This window comes from Sander lucioperca, chromosome 14 (genome assembly GCF_008315115.2).
Source record: "Sander lucioperca isolate FBNREF2018 chromosome 14, SLUC_FBN_1.2, whole genome shotgun sequence".
Classification (NCBI taxonomy): Eukaryota; Metazoa; Chordata; class Actinopteri; order Perciformes; family Percidae; genus Sander; species Sander lucioperca.
In genome coordinates, this window is record NC_050186.1 from 12,323,040 (window position 1) to 12,343,888 (window position 20,849).

The window sequence follows — 20,849 nt, forward strand, 5'->3', positions numbered from 1 at the left end:
TTAATATAAAAAAATATTGATTAGCGCAGCTTTGAAGTCACTACTGTATGTGCAGAAAAATCACCATGGAAGACAGAAACACAAATGTTTCCTTTTTCTACAAAAAAAATGATATATTAAAATAAAAGATGTGATAATTGCTTAAAAAAAAAAATCAAGATGGTTAAGTGCTTTCTCTCTCGCTTTCCACTCAAGGAGTCCCAAATATGTCTGTCAGCTACAACGCTTACTGTGTAGGAACAGCAAGAAAAAAATTGTTTAACAAATGAATTTATTATAATAAAAAGGTATCACAACTCATTGTAAAAGTACATATATTACGCATTAAATATGCATAATCATTGTAAAAGTGTCCGTCTGTTCTACCATCCATAAAAGAAACACACACACATACATACATGTGAACTTACTTCTAAAAACAGTTTCCCACATATTTACATCGCTGAGAAAGGATTAAAAATGAGAATTAAAGATATCTTAACAAATTAGCATCTCATGTTGATTCCATTGTAACAAGAGCTATTAAAAACAAACAAGGATTATAAAGGAGTCTGTTCACTCCACTATAGTAGCTTAACTCCTCGAAGACTATTTCAGTTACTTTTTCAAACTATTGCAAAGAAAATAAATACATTTAAATGCATCTAGCAGGTGATACTGACAACACAAAGAGTGGCATCTAATACAAGAGAGAATATTTGTTTTCTGTGCCTCCAAAGTATAAAACAAGCTTTGCAACGTTTCACCAGCTAACAGCTCAGACAGACTTCTGTGTTATATCAGTGTAGCTCTGTTCTCTACAGTCTGCCGTGGTCAGAAAAGCCTCCGACATTTCCCCCCTAAAACAAGATTTAGTCCTTTCTTTCCTGTCTCAAACAGGCGTTAACATCCTCACAGAGTTGTTCAGGCCCTGCGGTCGAAGTCGCTGACCATCTTCTTGATGTGGCTCAGCTTGGACTTGAGATATTTACACCTGCGCTTCTTCACCTGGTAGTCTGGAGTCTGCGGGGATGATGGGAGCAAATAACAGAGTTATATACGATCAACGGCTTGTAAGATGTAAAAAAAAATAAAATAAAACCAGAAGCTGTGACTATAATGTTGAATCTGCATTTTGATTTTGAACATCAACAATAATCCCACGTACCTTTTTAATGTCTTTAATCCTGTTGTACTCATCCAAAGCATCCTGTTAAAGAGTGCATCAACAATTCATCACATTTCAAAATGACATTAGGTCGACAAAATCTCACTTTTAACAATATTTTCATGGAAACAAACTTTATTTTGTCTCCATCACCTCATCAGTCTTAAACTAAAACATTTTGGGCCACTTGAGGGGCAAAAGAACAAGCTGTAAACATATCGACTCCGTTTACACTCGGTATAGTCTCGCTTTGCCAGACCCGCGCCCGGCGCCACAAGGGGGCTTTGCCCCCTCAGTTGTATTTTCTGCTCCCTTGTTTCAGCAGCTTACATCCATTAAACGTGCAAACACAACAACACAATTACTATTACAAGGTCTCCATGGCATCTTTATCGCAGGGGGCTTTTCAACTACTAACAATGTAATCCCATCTGCGGCGATATTTCTCACTTCATTAGTATATATGTCTATGACTTTAACCCCCTTATAAAAGCCGCTGTGCTGCGGTCAGGCCACTGTTGGTAGCCTAGCAATGCGTATTGTTTATACGTCTTTTAACAAGGCGGCTGCATTATCAGAAGCTACAGCAAGCTAGATTTGGACATGAGTGATGGAGAATCGGATCGGGGAGAGATCAGTGACCCGTCATTTTCATCTGATGAGGAATCTTCATCTGATGACGAGGAGCGCCCATCTACCCGTGTCATCGCAGCGCAGCCGCCCTCAGACGCTGGTGGGACAGGTGCCTCAGTTAGAGCCAAGCGATACGCATCCTAGTTAGATGTAACTCGTGTAACGTTAGCAGTTTCTGACGTTAGCTTACTGCACTAGCAAAAAAAAAAAAAAAAAATGTAGTGTCTACAACCGTGAGCACGCACTGGGAGAGCGCAGTCACAGCCGTGTGTGTGTGTGTGTTTGATAATGAAAGAGCCTAAAGGCCATAAACTGACTTTTAAAATGGTTACTTTGTCAAGTCGTAGGCTACATATTTTTTTTTTTAAATAGATAAAAATGGACAACTTAACTGCTTCAAGAAATGCAATATTTAGGGTGCTGACCCTGTTGTGGCAGCAGGTAAAGCCTGGGTAAATTAGTTAATTTTAGCCTATTTTACGGAGAAGAGATTTTTACCTGCCACCTTAGTCATTTTACCCTGGCGCCAGGCCTGTCCAGACCCTCCTCCACAGCGCTGTGGAGGAGGGTCTAGCTAGTCAACCAATCAGCTTCCGGTGAGAAGCTACTGGCAGCTCCGGGTGTGGTTTAGGTGTGTGTGAGACGGCTGCCACTGATGTGTTTTTTGTAAGTTCCAAACCGTTTCCAATGACGGCTTCTCAGATGGTTCTGTGTTAACACACCATCTGGCTCGACGGGCTAGTTAGAAGACGCTAGTTGGTGATAATTGTCTGTACAAGCGACTCCTTTCACATCACACAAAGCCATTTGATCCATTCCGAAAAAAATGTATTGAAGCAGCTTTAATGAACTTTAAAAAAGGAAACTACATTCCTTGGTCCTTGCTGCCAGTTACGTCATTTTTTTATAAATTGAGACCACCCATCAACATGCTTCAAATCTTCAATCTCTGGTTTTAATCATATGAACAAATATAAATCAGTGAATAAACGAATAAGAAGTGCGTGTTGCTGCGAGCTCTCACCAGGAACTGTGGGCTGCCCTCCTGCAGCTCGTCCAGCTCTTTGTCCACGTCCGACAGGTTCTTGTTGAGTGCGTCCAGCTCCACCTGCAGGTCTTTGTACTCCTTGTGGTCGCGGTCAAACTGACGCTTGTAGTCGGTGCGCTCCACCTCGTTCGCTATGGGAGGAAATTCACTGGAGGTGGAAAAACAAGGAGGAAAGAAAGGGAAGATTTAAAATACAGGAGGAAAAACATGTAAAAGTAATCTGGAACACCACAGTTTCAGGTTGTAGATTAACATTTTGCAAACACCTCAAAACTCTTCATTTCATTTCAATTTGTGTCCTAAAAGTCTTTTTTCTTCCTTATAACAAGGAAACATCTGCCACAGTGATTGGATAATTGTGTTTTAATAGAGGTCAACAAGTTGTATGTATTTTCTAGAATGATGAGACTTTTTTTTCTTGATTCTTCTCTCACGCTCATTTACAAAAACTTCTAAAAACAAGTTGATCTGTAAAAGCACTTTAAATCTTGTTGACCAGAGATGCGCTCAGAAGTTTCTTGGAAATAAATCATTCAGCATTAAAAACGCATAAAAACATGAATAAACTAAAGAAATCGCCGTCGACTGAGACCAAAACGACAGCTTAGTCGACTTATCGTCTAACGCTGGGTGTCCACAGAGCGATTATTTCCTATGAGAACAGCGGTACGAGCGAAATCTGCTGGCGTTGGTGAAAGTGCCCGGATGTTCACCGCTCTCCCCGCTCCCGCAATGTTGACTCCGGGTCAACTTTGGGAGAACCCGAGGCCTGTACTACGAATCAAGATCAACATGCCCTGGATTGATTTGAGTTACCCGGCTTCACTAACCCTAACAACCGCGGTCCCGCATAACCTGTGTCACGACGGTGGTTAACAACTAGTTCAATCAACCCAGGGTTTCCCTATCCAGCAGCATGCGCGTCCACATAAAAGAGGCGGTGTTTGCACAGCACGACCAATCGCAAACATCTACCAGAGCCGCATATTTCTCATAAGAAGAGCAAACTATAATTCTACATAAATATGAAGAACACAGACACGGGTTTACAGGCAAAAAGCAGTACAGTCGCTGCTTCCTAAAACAGGAAAAAAAAAAAATAGCCGACGCTGTTATGTGTAAATCACAACGCTTATTAATATCACTTCCCCATCAGTCAGGCACAAGATCTGACCATAATTACACTTGTGCTTTCCATAAACTGTCGTTGCTTTAGCCTTTTATTTCAGTTGCAACCCTGGCAGTGGTACGCGATCGTTGGAGCAAATAAAAACATATAATTCAAACCGATGTGCGCATTGGCAACACACGGCTCAGGAAGCCGACAAATAGCCTATTCTCTGCGCTGAAAATCAATATATTTCATAAAGATACCCATCAGGGATTTTAACAGGGTTGTCGGTCTCTAAAATCTCTCTCTCTCGCTCGGTAGCCAATGAGAGGGCAGATTAGCGAACGTGCCTCCAGTATATTCTACACACATACTGTACGTGCAAATTAAAAGATTGTGATTTTCTTATAGCTTACTTTATGTTACGTCTCTGTATGACTACAGGGATGCTAACCGCTAGCTTGGCAAAAGGTTGTCCATGCAGTTGGCACTCCTGGTGGGTTTTTATATGGATTTGTTTTAGTAGTAGTAGCATTGTAGTAACGTTAGCATTGTAGAAATGACAACTAGCTTGTTGCTAGTAATATAAGTGGATTAAAATTAAACAACTTTTTTAACCAGAAATGTGTGTGACTTGAGAGACAGTTGTGTTAGGCCAGATTTAAACAGATAGAAAACATATCAACACCAACAAGTCATTGTCTGCAAAACGTCGGCATCATGTAGTGGTGACACAACCGCCGCCTGTGGAAACCCAGCGTAAGAGGGAGCAACCCTAACAAATTCAGCATTTTTTTTTTTTTTTTTTTTAATTACATTTTACTGATAATACTTCTGTAATTTTACTTAAATAGCACTTTAATTGCAGCAGTTGAGATGTGCGTCTTTAATTTCTCCCTACGTGTCAAAGTCGTTGTCGTCCAGCTCGTCTCCGGAGGAGTTGTAGTCCGTCTCGTTGTCCTGACGCGGCCGCGCCGCGCGTCTCTTTTTAGGCTTTCCCGCCGAGCTGGGCATGTCTGAGTAAGAGCTGTAGCGATCCCCGTTCTGCAAGGGCAGGTCGTCTTCCACTGCAGGCCTGCGGGACAAGGAACAGATTAGGGCTGCACAATTAACCGAAATTGCAATATGGACTCCTGCAATATCCAAATCGCAGGAGGGGGGGCGCAATATCTGTTAAAAAAAAAAAAAAAAAAAAAAAAAAAAGGTAAAACGTGTCAAACCATTCTAAATCAAGTATTGCGGTGCTGCAGAGACGTCCCAGCCTACAAATCCTATCCTACAGACTACAGAAACCATCTTTGTTTGGTACAGATCATTGCAAAAATCACACTATATCCTTTACATTTTATTTTTTCCATGAAAAAAAGAATAATGAAAACAAAAATGAGCATTACCCTCCAATATCGTGAAACATATCGCAATGTCAGTCAAAATAATCCCAATCAGATATTTTCCTCGTATCGTACAGCCCTAGAACAGATACATTCATCATGCAACTCTCATTTGTTTTAGATTTAGAGATGAAGACTCTTGCCTTACATGGCAAAATAATGTCTGTCAATCCAATAAACTGCTGTATGTATTCATGGCTGTTTCTAAATGTCAAATCTCTCTACTGTTCAGTATCTTTCATATGACGTCAACAATGACTTCTTGTTTCCCTCATACATACTTTCCACGTTCCCTAATCAACACAGAAGTATTTCACTTCGTTTCAGTGTTGCAAGAAAATGCGGAACTGGCAACGTTAACGTCCACGCGGATAAAAAGAGAAGCTTGTCAACTCTCCTCAAAGGAAAAAAAACAGCCTGATCCACATTTTTGCTGAATAACAAGTTCTTGCAAGTTGACAGCAGCCATCTGAAGAAAACCAGTCTAAAGCTGTGTCCAACGCCTGTACAATACTCTAATGTTGTTAAAATACTACACATTTATACCTGTTTTAAGCAATATTACACAGAGGGTGTGATTTAATGTAATTATTGGCACGACAGCGATGCGGCTAGATCTGTAAGCGTCACTGAGGTGCCAATAATATGACCTTAAAAAAATAAAAATAAAAATAAAAAAGAATTCACACCATCTATTGCAATATTGCGAATACAAACAACGGTTACCAACAAAAGCATTACAAAAATAAAATAAACTGTTGTCATATTTTGGCCAATTCAGTCTCAAAATAAAAAAATAGATTTATTTCATGAATACAAATGTTTCAAAACACTTTGATTCAACTCTGGAAAGTTGAAATGGAAATGGCGGAGTAATATTTTTAGAGATGAGCCTGGGTGTGCTGTCATGCTGATTTGATCACGTTCTAAATGTCTAGTTGACCAATCAGATTGCCTGGTCAGATCTACTTGTTGTAAAAATTCTTGTTAATGCAGAATATTCAGTTGTTGCAGCTTTAACAGGGAGAGAGAAAGAAGGTTCATCCAAATAATACGTTATTTCTTTCCTAAAGCCGTCTTATTCCGGTCTAGATAAACATTCAAAGTCAGGATATTCAAAAGGATATTCAAAGTTTTGCAGCATAAACACAAACCCCAAGCGTCTCTGTGGTATGGTGGTCTAATAACATGTAACTGCAATGTAGCAATGTTACGGCTGGGTGCTTTTGTTGCTTTCTCACCATATTTCCCATCTCTCTCTCTACTGTCAAATGAAAAACCTTCAAAAAGTATGACATTGGGTCACAGAGTGTAACTCTCTCTATGCTGCTATCTGCAGTGCATCCAACATCACTCACGCATGCATGCACACACGCACCTGTCCCTACAGCTGTTTATCACAATGTATACCAGGTGTTGATGCATAGACTGTCAGTCAGTTCCCAAACTATTTCTGCAGGGCCCCACTTTTTGAAGGAACTAATAGTTTGAGTTTGTTGTTTGCGGATGGGACATGGGCCAAACAAAAAAAAAAATCAAAGTACACGTCAAATACATTTTACCAAAGATAGTTTCTGTCACTTTAGGTAGCTGTGATCACGCTGATATTTGTATTTGTGTTAATTTTTCTTATAAGTTTGGTTTTTAGTAGTTATTTGATGCTGTAAAAACGGGGTGAAGTACTATGACTGACAGCTGGGATTCGCTCGCGATTGGTCGGGCGGGTGTATGGGCGGGACTTTGATATCACGGCACCACCGCCCCGATCACTACTGCGCAGACTCTGGGTCAAAATTACAAGATGCCAGTGCCTGTATCCGGGAGATTTTGTCCAGTGGGAGGAAGTGGAGACCCGTCTTCCATCTTTATATACAGACTGTGGTGTATACTCACTGTGGGGTGTAGACGTAGGGGGGTTTGTCGTAGTTGGTGCTTTCGTCATCCAGGTGACTCCTGGAGCCTCTCATCTTCTCAGGGTAGTCCATCGGCATCACTTCAGTACCATGGGACACATTGTTCACCTTTGGGAGAGAAAGTAAATAAAAATCACACCTATTAGCACCACAATATCACAACAACACATGTCAATAAAATTATTTTGATGATTTAAATACTTTTAGAAACAGCCAAATATTGGTTTGTTCCAGCGACTGGAATGTGAGGATTTTATTTTTATTTTTTTTTTTTGCCGTACACGGTATTAAACTGAATGTTTCGACAGAATAGACCGTTTTTTGAAGAAAAAAAAGAAATGCAGAGGCCTGTGGCGAAAAGTTGCAACGACTCAACTTTTGGAAAAATACAACCTGACGTGACGCTGCGGTGGCCAATCATGTAACCGGAGATCAGACTACCGCACAACCCTATGAAAAATGTCTAGATCGCTTTTTTTGGTCTGAATGCAGCCTATTAGGTGTTCTTTTGGAGGGCTGAAACAGACCAAGTGTGATAATGCCTTAAACCCATAAAAATCAGATAAAAACACAAAGAAATAAAGAAGAAATAAAAACAGGTTAAAGGCCACATGAAATGGAAATCAGAGCTCTATTTGTTTCCGCAATTCCGATAAAAAAAAAATATGATATTGATTGCCATTTAAAGTAGCCAATAGCGCTGTGTGGGCGTTGGGCTCCACCCTCCCCCCGCCAGAGTGACAGCTGCTAAACATGGGACCGCCGGAAGCAGCCCGTTCTCATGAATCATACGCTCGAAAAGTTAAGCACTGTAATTGGTATGATTTCCACATATTTTTGTGCTGTATGCATTTATACTAATATATAGATAGTCATGGGGGCGTCAAAACTTGATGTTTTCATTGGACATAAAATTAGTAAACGCCCTCGAGTTCAGAATGAGTCATCAAACCTTTGAAACTATTTCACAGGAAGATAAAGGACCGTGATTATAATGTAAAAATACTCAAAATTGAATTTTTCTTTACAAACATTTGGTATAGAACAATAGATAAACGACCATTTATCATAGGGACACAGGTAGCCTGGATGCCAGCCAAACTTAGCCCCGCCCACAACATTTGAGGTCAGGAAGTTGGGTCTGGACTTGATCCGTTGTGGAGCAACTATGCTCGAACCAGAGCTGTTTGGACCAATCAAATTGTCAGGGCGGGCTTTATACGATGATGGACAGATGATCAACAGTAACATAATCAACCACGTCACCAAAGAGCGCTTGGGTTGAATTAGTTTACAACAAAGATGGCTGCCGCTGGAGAATTGAGATGTGTAGATTCCGCCATTGCGTCTTTTATAGAAGATATCGACAGCGCATTCATTTTAAAAGAGGAACAGAGAACCACGCTCAAGGCATTTGTCAATCGGTAAGATGTTTTTGCCTTCCTTCCTACGGGATTCGGCAAAAGTTATCAGTTGGCGATGGTTGCTAAGAAGATGGGGCGCTCTGATTGGTTGTAGGTCTATCCAATTGAGTGGAGAGGAATTTTCTTTCCTGGTTCGGTTGAAACACGCCTCATAATCACAGCCCAATGGAGCAGCATCAGACTCATATTCTGACTAGAATCTGAGTATGACCACGTCAGGCTAAGACATAAGGTTAAACCGTAACTCTCGCCAAAATGCAACCTAGGGTCTTTTTGTGAATGTACCCGAGTCAAACTTTAGTTTAGTAGCATATTTAGGACGGAAGCGCCACTTTTAGGATTTACCGTATTCTCATTTTTCGTCAAATGGCCTTTTGAATGGGAGTGCTAGGGGCACTTTTATGCTAGCCTTAAAATAGCTATTTTTAAAACACAAAAAGGCTCCACACAACATGAGACTTTGCTCCAAGTATCACCAGGGGCTCTACACCTTAACGAAAGCATTGACAACATTGTTTGTGTACCCAGAGTTTACTAAAAAGAAAGGTTTTGAACAACTCAACGTAGCTTTTGTTGTTTCCGGCCGCTACCACCTCGGCAGTCAAAACGAGTCGATATCAAAAAGTAGCCACAGATTTAGTATATCCCTGGTGCACTGGTGTAGTTAAGGTGTAGAGCCCCTGGTGATACTTGGAGCAAAGTTTCATGTTGTGTCGAGCCTTCTTAGTGGTTTAAAAACAGCTATTTTGAGGCTAGCATAGTAGTGCCCCTAGCACTCCCATTCAAAAGGCCATTTGATCGAAAAGCGAGAATACGGTAAATCTTAAAAGTGGCTAAATATGCTTTTAAACGAAAGTTTGACTCGGGTACATTCACAAAAACACCCTAGGTTGCATTTTGGCGAGAGTTAACACTGCCTTAACACTGGAAAAATGCATTTTTTCACTTAATGAGGCCTTTAAACACAAAAAAAGCCAGAGAATAAAAGTGAGTCTTCTTAAAAGCATCCACAGACTCAGCCTGTCTAAAAGCTTCCGGCAGGCGACAAACACGTCGAGTCTCTTCCAACTCTGGTATGACAAACCTGCATGTACTTGTCCTCTGAAAGTATGGGACACAAAAAAGCCACGCCCTGCTGAACTCCTCCAAAACAACATGTATGTGCTGCTGGGCGCTGCAGTCACTCTGCCTCAGCACTTTCACACGAGTTCCCACAAGCTACGGTGAAATAAATGCCTCTGGTTCCCAGTGTCATGTTACTGGGGTTACATGTGTCTGCTAACTGTTGGGCTTGAGTTCCCGGCCAACCCTTTCTTCCTCTTCGCCGCTCTGCCATTAACTCAGGACTGTGCTGTGCTGAATGTCATCATGACTTACAACTATTAACAAAATGACTCACCCACACAATGCTACGCCGGAGTATGCAGATGTGAGAGTGGGTGCAGAAACACTCCTGAAAATAACTACACAAAGTATGACTCATCCTGAAATGTAAATACTGAATATTAAAAAAAGGGGCTGTACTCAAAATACTCAAGGAAAAACCGCAGGCTGGGATTGCCTCCACACAGCTCTCACATACCGCTCCCCATTACGTGAAATACCTACGTTTTAATCACGGTTACATGCACTGGCATTCATGTCGTTCAAAAACATTTGAAAAGCTTTTAAAATCTTATTGTAATTCATCCCATTTTGTAAACTTACACTCTTTATTGTTCTTCTTTTGTAGTTTTCACTGCTGCTTAGTGAACTAGTGTTATTAAGGGCCCAGTGTGTAACATGTTTAGTTGTTCATTATCAAAATCTGTGTTGCCCGTTCACAAACTTGTCCTTTTTCATGAATATTTACCACCACCATCAATTCCAAGTATTCCTATTGGCTTGAAATTTTACATTTGCATTTGCATGAACTGGGGTAGACGCTCCATATTCATGCTCCATCTTGAAATACGTTAGCCGGTAAAGGACATACAGGACATACTGCTAATGGGTATCGTCACTTCCCGGCCCTTCTTGAAGCGTGAAGGTTACCGTAGCTGTAAGACGTACTCTGAACTGCGTGGAGCGAGAGAGTTGATTGCGATATGATCTCAATGCTAGATGGGAGAAATTCCTACACAATGGACCTTTAAGGGCCCATTCACACTAGAAAATCCAATCCGGCAATTTTCCACAGGGTTGTGCAGCGGTGGGAGTGTCACTTAAAAGTCCCATTTGTGACGACTTGTGTTCTTTAACCCTTTTTTGTTTTTACCCTCGTAGGGTTTTAAAACTTTCTTGTGACAGTGATAGCGGCAGGGATGTTTCCTGTTTCCTGTACGGGACTCTCACATCGCCCTCAAAAACACACTGACTAGTCTGACTGCCCATGATTGGCCACCTCAGCCTGACGTCAGGTTGTGTTTCTTCAAAGGTTTAATTCGTCTTGACTTTTCGCTGCAGGGCGCTGCGTCCCCCCCCCCCCCGGTTCCCCCCTGCGGCATCCCCCGCCGCATCTTAAACGCCTGCGTTTTCATCACACTGCATGAGCATCGCTGCAGTCTATGTGATGTAAGGCTGTGTTGCCTTATTGGTTTTTTTTTTTTTATATAATCTGCATAAAGTGAACTAACCTGCATGTACACGTCGGACTGGTTATCAAAACAAAGAACAGAGAAGCTCGGATCACAGCACACCTGTCAGTGTGACTTTTTTCTCTGCTCAGGACGCTATTACTCCACTTTATCTGTCCATATCAAATATGTCTTCTTTAAATAATGTTCTGAATGTCGAGTACAGTGCTTTGTAAAGGTTTGACAATACAAAGTCCAGGTTTTTATTGTTGGGAGTTCTTCCTGCTAACATGATATGTCACCGCAAGATTGAAACTGTCACCCGTGTACATGCCACACCTTGAAACTAAGCTTAGTATTGCTACTCACACTTCCCCCTCCCCCGCTAACAAACAGGTGACTCCCACCAAACTGGTTGGACAACTTTGCCTGGTACAAACTCAAACTGCTGCTGCATCAGAGAGACTTTTTAGCCGAGACTATCTCTACAAAGAGTTTCGAGCTGAAAGCGTGACTCAATCGATCTACGAACAGTCAACTATTTTGATCACTGATTAAGTGTTTAAGGGCTGCGACTGACGTTATGCGCTCATTTTTTTCGTTTCATCTATTAATTGTTCTGTCTATAAAATAGTAAAAATACGCCCGTTATAACTTCCCACAGACCGAGGAGACATCTCCAAATGTCTTGTTTCGTCCAAAACCCCACACATATTCCGACACCATCACACATGAACAAAAGTAGTGTGATGTTAAAACAAATCTGCAATTCTTCAAACCATATATTTCCTCAAAATGTTTCACAACAGATTTTCTGAGAAAATTTAGTTAGTATGTGCTTGTTATTATCAATTTAGACAACGTAATTGTATATCACGGTCTGTCTATATATGATTTCATCACGATATGATTCCATTGAAAGGCGATAAGTCATCATAAGTTAAGATAAGATAAGCCTTTACTGTCTCCTATAGGAGAACTTCATCTTGGGCATTCGAGAGAAACAGAATGGCGACACCCAATAAAAATACAGTTCACCTATATAGAAACATAATCATACATTATCTCATCCAATGCTTCGAAGAAACATCTAATAAACCTCACACAGTACCCCCCCACCCCTACCTTTCCTCACAATCACAGAAGAGAACCCACAACACATCCTCCCCCTCGTATTGCACTTCATTTTGATAATGATGAATGATCTTATTGAATTATTGCTCTAGTAATGCTCAACAATCAACTCACCCACGCCTCCACGTCTTGAGGTGGCTCCATCTCGTTGAGGACCTTCACCTTTTTCCACAAAATGTTGCTCTTGCCGTAGTTTTGGATTCTCTGGCGAGTCTTCAGAGCGAAGACGAGCATGATGATGAGAGCGACGCCGACCAGGAAGCCGAACACCGCTGCGATGGCCTGAAAGGAGACGCAAACCAGCCAGTTACAGACACAACCAAGGTTTTATATTTATGTAGTTTGGAACGTTCAATTAGTTTTCATTTATTTTAGTTTAAGTTAGTTTTCAGAGTGTGTTTGTTAGTTTTAGTTTAGTTTCAGTTTTTTCAGAAAGGTTTAGTTTTTATATATTAAGTTTTGAAGTAGTTTGTTTGTTTTGTCAGGGCCGGATAAAGTCTCAGAAGTACGTAGCTACGTATACATACAGAATCCATAGTTTGAGAACTGTGTAGGAATGGCCATGATGTTTAATGTTTAATCTTCACACTACGTTAGTGTCCGATGTGATGTAATATGCAGCCCAGCGCCAAATCCTGGAATGTCAATGTTAAGCCCGTTCATTTTCTGTAAAAAACTAAAACTTGTATTAGTTTTTTTTTTTTTTTTATAAACATGGCAATATATCATTACATATCGTTTTTTATTTAGTTTCTATTTACTAAAAATATTTTATTTTAGAGTAATTTGTTTTCAATTTAAATGTCTGGAAGAGCTCAGTAATGAAATTGTCAAATCATATTTTAGTTACTTTTAGGAACGTATTTTAGTAATATATATATATATATATATATATATATATATATATATATGTAACCGATTGTGTTAAATGGACTTATGTATCAGGCCCCTGAATTGACTCAAAATCTTACGGTGGCAGACTTTGTGATCAGTAAATAGTTTTGTTGTCCAACAAATGGCTATAATATCGTATCGTTATAAAAGGCGTGATTAACACCCCTAACAATAAGCCTGCTTTGTAGGATTGGGCATCGAGAACCGATTCCTACCCTCGAATCGCTTCAAAAATTACGATTCCAGTGGAATCGTTTCTTTATTGAAATCGTTTTGGAGGATTTGGTTTCAAATCTGATCATCGCTTCCCAATTTAACATGCGCAAGTTTTGGTTTCCTTAGCGACCAGGCGCTTGTTGTGCTGCAGCCATGGAGCACAGTAAGCGCCGCTTTAGGGTGGCTTTATTTTATGTTGGAAAAAGCCTGGTGAAACTGCAAACCACCACTAAATCAAAATCAAACTTTCCTCTTATTTGTGAAATAAGCATGTGACCCGTTTCAACTCCACCTCTCAAAGAACCGGAATCGAGAATCGATAAGAATCAGAATTGGAATCAGAATCGTTAAAATCCAAACGATGCCCAACCCTACTGCTTTGTACATGAGAAAAGGCGCGAGGGAATGAAAATGTTCACCTCTTGTGGCTCCAGGACGCAGTAGTGGTAGAGGTACTGATTGACTAAAAGTCCTGAAGCCTGCGGCCCTTGGTACTGAGAACACAGACCGGCGATCTGCATGCCGAACGTCGATCCGTAGGACTGAGCCATGGGGTTCACCGCCACCAAGTACACTATGGAGGCTATTAGCATTAGCAGCGCTAGGATGGCGCAGATGATGATCACTGCCAGGTAGAACCTCCTGCTGTCCGTTAGGGTCTGGTGAGACACGATGATGATGAAGATGGTCAGACAGGTGATGAAGGTGGCGGCCGCCATGAAGATGATAAACCCTTTGCTCTTTCTGGGGTCGTAGTAGTTCCCTCCGAGCCCACCGTAGCCATAGCTGTTTCCAGCTCCGTATGCACCGCCACCAAAGCTGCCATACGAGTTGCCCCCGCCATACCCGGTTCCCCCGTAGCCTCCGTAGCCGTAGCCCCCGAAGCCATCCATAGCTCCCTGAACGTCCCAAGCCAGCGTGGACGCGACGCACGCGAATATGCCAACGCTCAGTACGATGCAGATGATGGACATGATTTTAAGGATGCCTGGCGGAGACGACCATCGGTAGAAATGCTGGAACTCGTCATCTGGGTAGTAGGAATAGGCCGGCTCGGGGGGGATGTAACTGCGAAGAGAGTAACAAAGACATCACTGAGTCAGTCAAATCAGAAGGAGTGCACCATGGAAGGAAATAATCTTATAATCAACTGTATATTTAAAGATTATTGTTTTGGGGCATTTTTAGGCCTTTAATGACAGGACAGCTGAAGACATGAAAGGGGAGAGAGAGAGGGGAGGAATGACATGCAGCAAAGGGCCGCAGGTCGGAGTTGAACCCGGGCCCGCTGCGTCGAGGAGTAAACCTCTATATATGGGTGCCCGCTCTACCAACTGAGCTATCCAGGCGCCCAATTAAGTGTATATTTGAATGCTTTCTTTTGTCCGGAATAAAATTGAACTTCCCTGACAGAAAGGTAAAGCTGTGAAAACTTTCTAAACGGGTACAGATGATGCAGATTATTTTTAGGTGTGTAAAATCTGTTAAGCCAATGCCTCTGTCCACTTCAACCACACTACAAAAAAATATCATTAAGTATTCCCAGTCCTTAGGGAGTTGGGTTGGGAACCAGAGGGTCGCCGGTTCAAGCAAAATACGGAGCGTGTATTGGTTACTGCAGAGGTGCCAGTTCACTACCTGGGCACTGCCAAGGTGCCATTGAGCTAGAGTTGCACGATATTGACAAAATGTGATATTGCGATATTGATTATGAATATTGCGATATCAGTTAATTTCGATATTTTTAAACATGTAAAATTACAAAAGTTTTGGGTAAACGCATCAAAATAGATTCATGATAAATTAAACAAGTTTTCTTACAACATAATGACCATGTCTACAGAACAGGACATGTTTTACTCGGCGCAGCATTAATCAAACAGGGCAGAGGAATCGACGAAAAATACAAAATACATAGGCCTAATATCCTACAAACTATATATTTTTTTAACTTAATGTGCTGTTACATCTCATTAGGACTAGGACTGGGCATCAAGAACCGATTCCTACTCGGAATCGCTTCAAAAAATATTAATAGTTTCTTTATTGGAATCGTTTTGGAGGATTTGGTTTCAAATCTGATCATGGGTTCCAAATTTGCAAGTTTTGGTTTCCATAGCGACCAGGCGCTTGTTGTGCTGCAGCCATGGAGCACAGTAAGCGGCGCTCTAGCGTGGCTTTATTTTACGTTGAAAAAGCCCGGTAAAACTGCAACCCACCATTGAATCAAAATCAAACTTTCCTCTTATTTGTGAAATAAGCATGTGACCCGTTTCAACTCCACCTCTCACAGAATCGGAATCGAGAATCGATGAGAACCGGAATCGAAAAGAAGAATTGGAATCGGAATCGTTAAAATCCAAACGATGCCCAACCCTAATTAGGACCTGTTTTATCCAAAGCGACATACAATTGCTATATATGTCAGAGGCCACACGCCTCTGGAGCAACTAGGGGTTAAGTGTTAAGTGTCTTGCTCAGGGACACGTTGGTTGATGTATCGCAGTGGGAATCGAACCCAGGTCTCCCACACCAAAGGCATGTGTCATATCCACATTGTGACGTAGTGGACCCGTGCGCTGACGTGTACCAACATGTGCAAGTGGCACGGTAACTGGCCAATGAAACATGATCATTATAGCGTTTCAAGCTCTAAATCAAACACAACTAAGCCGCACAGCCAATGGACGGGACGCAGCGCTCCACAAAATAAATTAAAATATTGCATACTTATCGCGACACTTTCGATATAATATTGTGCAACATGATATCGCGATAACGATATTAAGTCGATATATCATGCCCGCCCCCAACTGCTCTTAGGGAGCAGCCCCCTCACTCTGACATTTCTCCATTAGTGTGTATAGCATGTATAGGTCCTGAGCATGTGTGTGTAATGTGTGTGCAAATGTACTAACAGAGTGAAAAATGTGAATTTCCCCTCGCGGGATAAATGAAGGCATGTCTTCTTCAGTAACATTCTTCAACATTTAAACCAAGCTGAGGGTGTTCATACAGTCTGGCATTAGCTTGAGCTCAGTGAATATTTTTAAATTAGGCATATAAAATAAATCGAAACAATACGTTTACTGTATTATTATGGAAAAGGACTTACTCTCTGGTATCCGAGTCGTAGGGAGGTGGACTCCCATTGGGCATGGAGGACATGACTGACTGGGTGCTGCTCTGTGAGAAGAATCTGCAACAACATTTCTATTGTTAGCAATGATTTACTTCATTAAATTTTAAAAAAGGACAATACATTATCGAACATAATTCCTAAAAACCTAAAGATAGTACGTTTACTACGACAAAACAAATTCCTCACACGTAAGAAGCTGGGACATTTTTGCTTGAAAAATGACTGAAAACGATTAATCTATTATAAAAACGGTTGCCAATTATTTCTCTGGTCAACTAACAAATCCTTTAGTCCTTTAGTGTTTATTTTAATTACACTACGACATCATAACGTGCTGTGAGTTTTTAAACGGACATTTTCACCTCCAGGTTTGGCGGAGACTGTAAATTGTCTCAAAGGGAAACATCTCGCCACTTCATTTTCATGGTTTTTAAAACTATAAAACTAAAAACAACTTCCTGTTTAATCCAAAATAAAGTGACAGCCAACATATTCAACCATTTTGTATGTTTAATTCCTAATAATTACCCACTTTTAACGCGTTATTTTGGCAACACAGCAGAGATGTTGTTCAGGAGATAAGTATATTTAAGTCGTCACTAACAACACACCTGTTTGTTGTCGCCACAGGTTAACACGTTATCAAAGATTAAAACCAAAAAGTGAAACAAGTGTCTGGTACTAATGTAACGAACTGAAGGGACACACTCACCTGTCTCTTTGTCTCTGCTGCACCTGAAATGTCTCAACTGAAACTGCTGATAAAAACAATCCAGGCCACACCTTGGTGAGCTCTGGTGCGCTCGGTCAGTTTAGCCCCGCCCCCTAACAGGTGTCACATTACCTAACTGAACCGGAAATACCTTGTAAATGTCTTGGAAATACCTCGAGATGCTTCAGTAAGTGTGTGTGTGTGTGTGTGTGTGTGTGTGGTGTGTGTGTGTGTGTGTGTGTGTGTGTGTGTGTGTGTGTGTGTGTGTGTGTGTGTGTGTGTGTGTGTGTGTGTGTGTGTGTGTTTTACTATATTCGTGGGGTCCAAAAACCGGGGAATACAGTATACTTGTGGAGTCTGCACAGCCTTGTGGGGCCAAAATGCTGGACCACACAAGGTTAAAGGTCTGTTTGAGGGTTAAGACTTGGTTGTAGGATTAGGGTTAGAATTAGGTTATGGTTAGGGTGAGGGTAAGGGTTAAGGTTAGGCATTTAGTTGTGATGGTTAAGGTTAGGGTAAGGGGCTAGGGAATGCATTATGTCAATGACGGGTCCCCACAAAGATAGTGAAACAAACATGAGTGTGTGTATGTGTGTGTGTGTGTGTGTGTGTGTGTGTGGCAGCATTAATCAAACAGGGCAGAGGAATCGACGAAAAATACAAAATACATAGGCCTAATATCCTACAAACTATATATTTTTTTAACTTAATGTGCTGTTACATCTCATTAGGACTAGGACTGGGCATCAAGAACCGATTCCTACTCGGAATCGCTTCAAAAAATATTATTAATCGTTTCTTTATTGGAATCGTTTTGGAGGATTTGGTTTCAAATCTGATCATGGGTTCCAAATTTAACATGCGCAGGTTTTGGTTTCCATAGCAACCAGGCGCTTGTTGTGCTGCAGCCATGGAGCACAGTAAGCGGCGCTCTAGTGTGGCTTTATTTAACGTTGAAAAAGCCCGGTGAAACTGCAACCCACCATTGAATAAAAATCAAACTTTCCTCTTATTTGTGAAATAAGCATGTGACCCGTTTCAACTCCACCTCTCAAAGAATCGGAATCGAGAATCGAAATCGGAAAGAAGAATTGGAATCGGAATTAGAATCGTTAAAATCCAAACGATGCCCAACCCTAATTAGGACCTGTCCTTACATTATGGTTTCCCGATACGATTGTAAATAATAAAAGCTGCACATTTTTACATTTGAAAAGCTGTAACAAAGGAATGTTTCCTGTTTTTTTGCAGTAAAAAATGACTTGAACAAGTGACCCTACTTACTCATTTATCTCTGGAGTTTCTTCAGCTTTATTCTGCTGAGTTTAACACAACACCCTGCATTGTTCTTTTTCCCTTTTCCAGTTTAAGAAACTGGCTGCCTGCTGATAAAGGAATAAAGGAAGACCACAGAGTGTCAGTGCAGAAGCAAAACTGTATTCTTCAGACAGAACGCACCAATTAATCACTTTAAATTATGAAGAAAAAAAAAAATATACAGCAACATGTACAATTATACTTGATAACGAAAGAGAAACACAGACCTTATGATATAATCTCCTGTCAATCAAAGAGTCCAATGTTTACAGTGGTATAAAGAAGATACAATGGAGATATTTAGGAACTTAGTGACTATAAAGTACAAAATGTTTAATCTGTGAAATGGTAGTGTTACAACACACATTTAAAATTCTACGATAAGACATGCATAATTCCAGATTGAGACAAACAGAAGACACAGTGTACAATAATAAAAATTTAAAAAAAAATGCAAATAGTCACAGCAGTTCAAGAAACCAGCTAGATTAGGATTAGTCCAAACAAGTGGTGGTTTTCATTTGTGAAATTTATGTGGACAGACAGACAGACATGAAAACTGACTGGCAAGAGGCGGACTTGCAGCGGAGGTAAACCTTTACAGAAATAAATGCAGCGTCTTACATTTTTACCTTTCCATCTTCCACTGATTACATGCAAACATTCATCCATCGGATACCAGTGTCATTTTATGAGATTAAGAGTTAAGCCTCAGATACAATCACAGTCACAGTATCACACACACACATATACATATATATATATATATATATATATATATATATATATATATATATATATATATATATATATATATAAAGTTCTTTGCATATTACGATACATTTTAAAAAGGAATAGTTTGACATTTTGGGAAACGTGTTTAATTACTTGCTGGCAGAGTCAGATGAGATGATCGATACCCCTCTCGTATCATTTCTTCCACCAAGGAGGTTAGTTTTACAGTGCGGCTTGTCTGTCAGCAGGAATACAGAAAAACCAGTGGCCTGATTTTCATGAAAGTTGTTGTAAAGGTGTAGGGCTGGGTTCAAAATAATCGATTTTCCAATTTAAATCGATCTTTGTTTGAGGGATCAGATATCCTGAAAATGATCTTTTAATATATACCTTTCCACTATGGATGTATACGGGCATCATGTAACACACACAGAGCTGTCAAGCTGGGGTGCGGATTTCATGTCCAGGAAGAAGTTAAGGAGAACGCAACAACGTCACCCAGGAAACAGGTGTTTGTGTCCCGGGACTACTTAAGGAGACTTGTGTTTTAACCCAAACTACAATCTTCTTTTTCTTATCTTAACTAGTTGTTTTGGAGTCTAAACTTGAAAGGGTAACTACCGATTTTTTTCAACCTGGACCCTATTTTCCTAGGTTTTTGTGTCTAAGTGACTGATGGGAACAACAATCTTTGACATTGGTCCAGTATTAAGCGAGATCGCTGCAGTCGGCAGCGGAGAAACAAGCTACAATGTAAGTTAACGGGGCAATTGTCCAGCTTGTATTTTCCTTCACAAAAGTGCTCGTTTTGCCGCTGACAGACTCAGATTAATATTCTAAGTGTCTGACAACATTATGGAAAGGATTTCTAAGGAGGATCTTACTCTTTAACCTTTCTGTTAAAGAGTAAGCAAAATTGCGTTCGCTAAACCCACCAGACTCCATGTAAATACATTTTGGCATCGTGAAATACACTTCATACAAAGTCGAAAGAGAAAAAATAAAACTATGAAAAGCCGTTTTGGGTCGTCTTTCCACTTTTCCAACCATCACAACTCTAGTTTTAGTTCAAATAAACACAGTTTACTGATTTACATGTGAAAATATGTTGGCTCTATACACGCTAAAGTATTGCTTTTTTTTTTAAATGTTTTAAAAGGTCCATCTCTGTAGGGATCCTTTCCATAATGTTGTCAGACACTTAGAATATTAATCTGAGCCTGTCAGCGGCAAAACGAGCACTTTTGTGAAGGTAAATACAAGCTGGACAATTGCCCCATTAACTTACATTGTAGCTTGTTTCTCCGCTGCTGACCGCAATAGGGTCCAGGTTGAAAAAAATGGTAGTTACCCTTTTAAGTTTAGACTTCAAAACAACTAGTAAGAAAAGAAAAAAAATGACTGTGGTTTAGGTTAAAACACCAGTCTCCTTAAGTAGTCCCAGGATATAAACACCTGTTTCCTGGGTGACATTGTT

The 20,849-nt window shown here is 40.6% G+C and overlaps 1 protein-coding gene across 2 annotated transcripts; it reads right to left on the minus strand.

The window, feature by feature from the left end:
• Positions 1 to 254: 254 nt before the first annotated feature.
• Positions 255 to 17,440, minus strand: oclna (occludin a). Of its 2 annotated transcripts, XM_035991813.1 has the most exons (10): positions 17,321 to 17,440; positions 16,582 to 16,665; positions 13,886 to 14,534; positions 12,471 to 12,638; positions 7,224 to 7,351; positions 4,841 to 5,014; positions 2,805 to 2,976; positions 1,148 to 1,189; positions 892 to 1,002; positions 255 to 797 (listed from the first exon to the last, which is right to left on the minus strand). In XM_035991813.1, exons 2-9 carry the CDS (start codon positions 16,632 to 16,634, stop codon positions 904 to 906), a joined length of 1,485 nt encoding a protein of 494 aa, XP_035847706.1. In that variant the 5' UTR covers positions 16,635 to 16,665; positions 17,321 to 17,440; the 3' UTR covers positions 255 to 797; positions 892 to 903. The 2 variants fall into 2 exon arrangements, with proteins under 2 accessions (XP_035847706.1, XP_031157085.1); XM_031301225.2 differs by having other exon boundaries at positions 255 to 1,002.
• Positions 17,441 to 20,849: the final 3,409 nt, after the last annotated feature.

Excerpts from the sequence above, each read along its gene's own strand:
- oclna (XM_035991813.1), bottom strand. The coding sequence starts at position 16,634 with ATGTCCTCCATGCCCAATGGGAGTCCACCTCCCTACGACTCGGATACC. Across the intron at positions 7,352-12,470 it reads CTCAAGACGTGGAGGCGTGG|GTGAACAATGTGTCCCATGG; the intron begins GTGAGTTGATTG and ends TCTCTCCCAAAG. Across the intron at positions 1,003-1,147 it reads GGATTAAAGACATTAAAAAG|ACTCCAGACTACCAGGTGAA; the intron begins GTACGTGGGATT and ends TCATCCCCGCAG.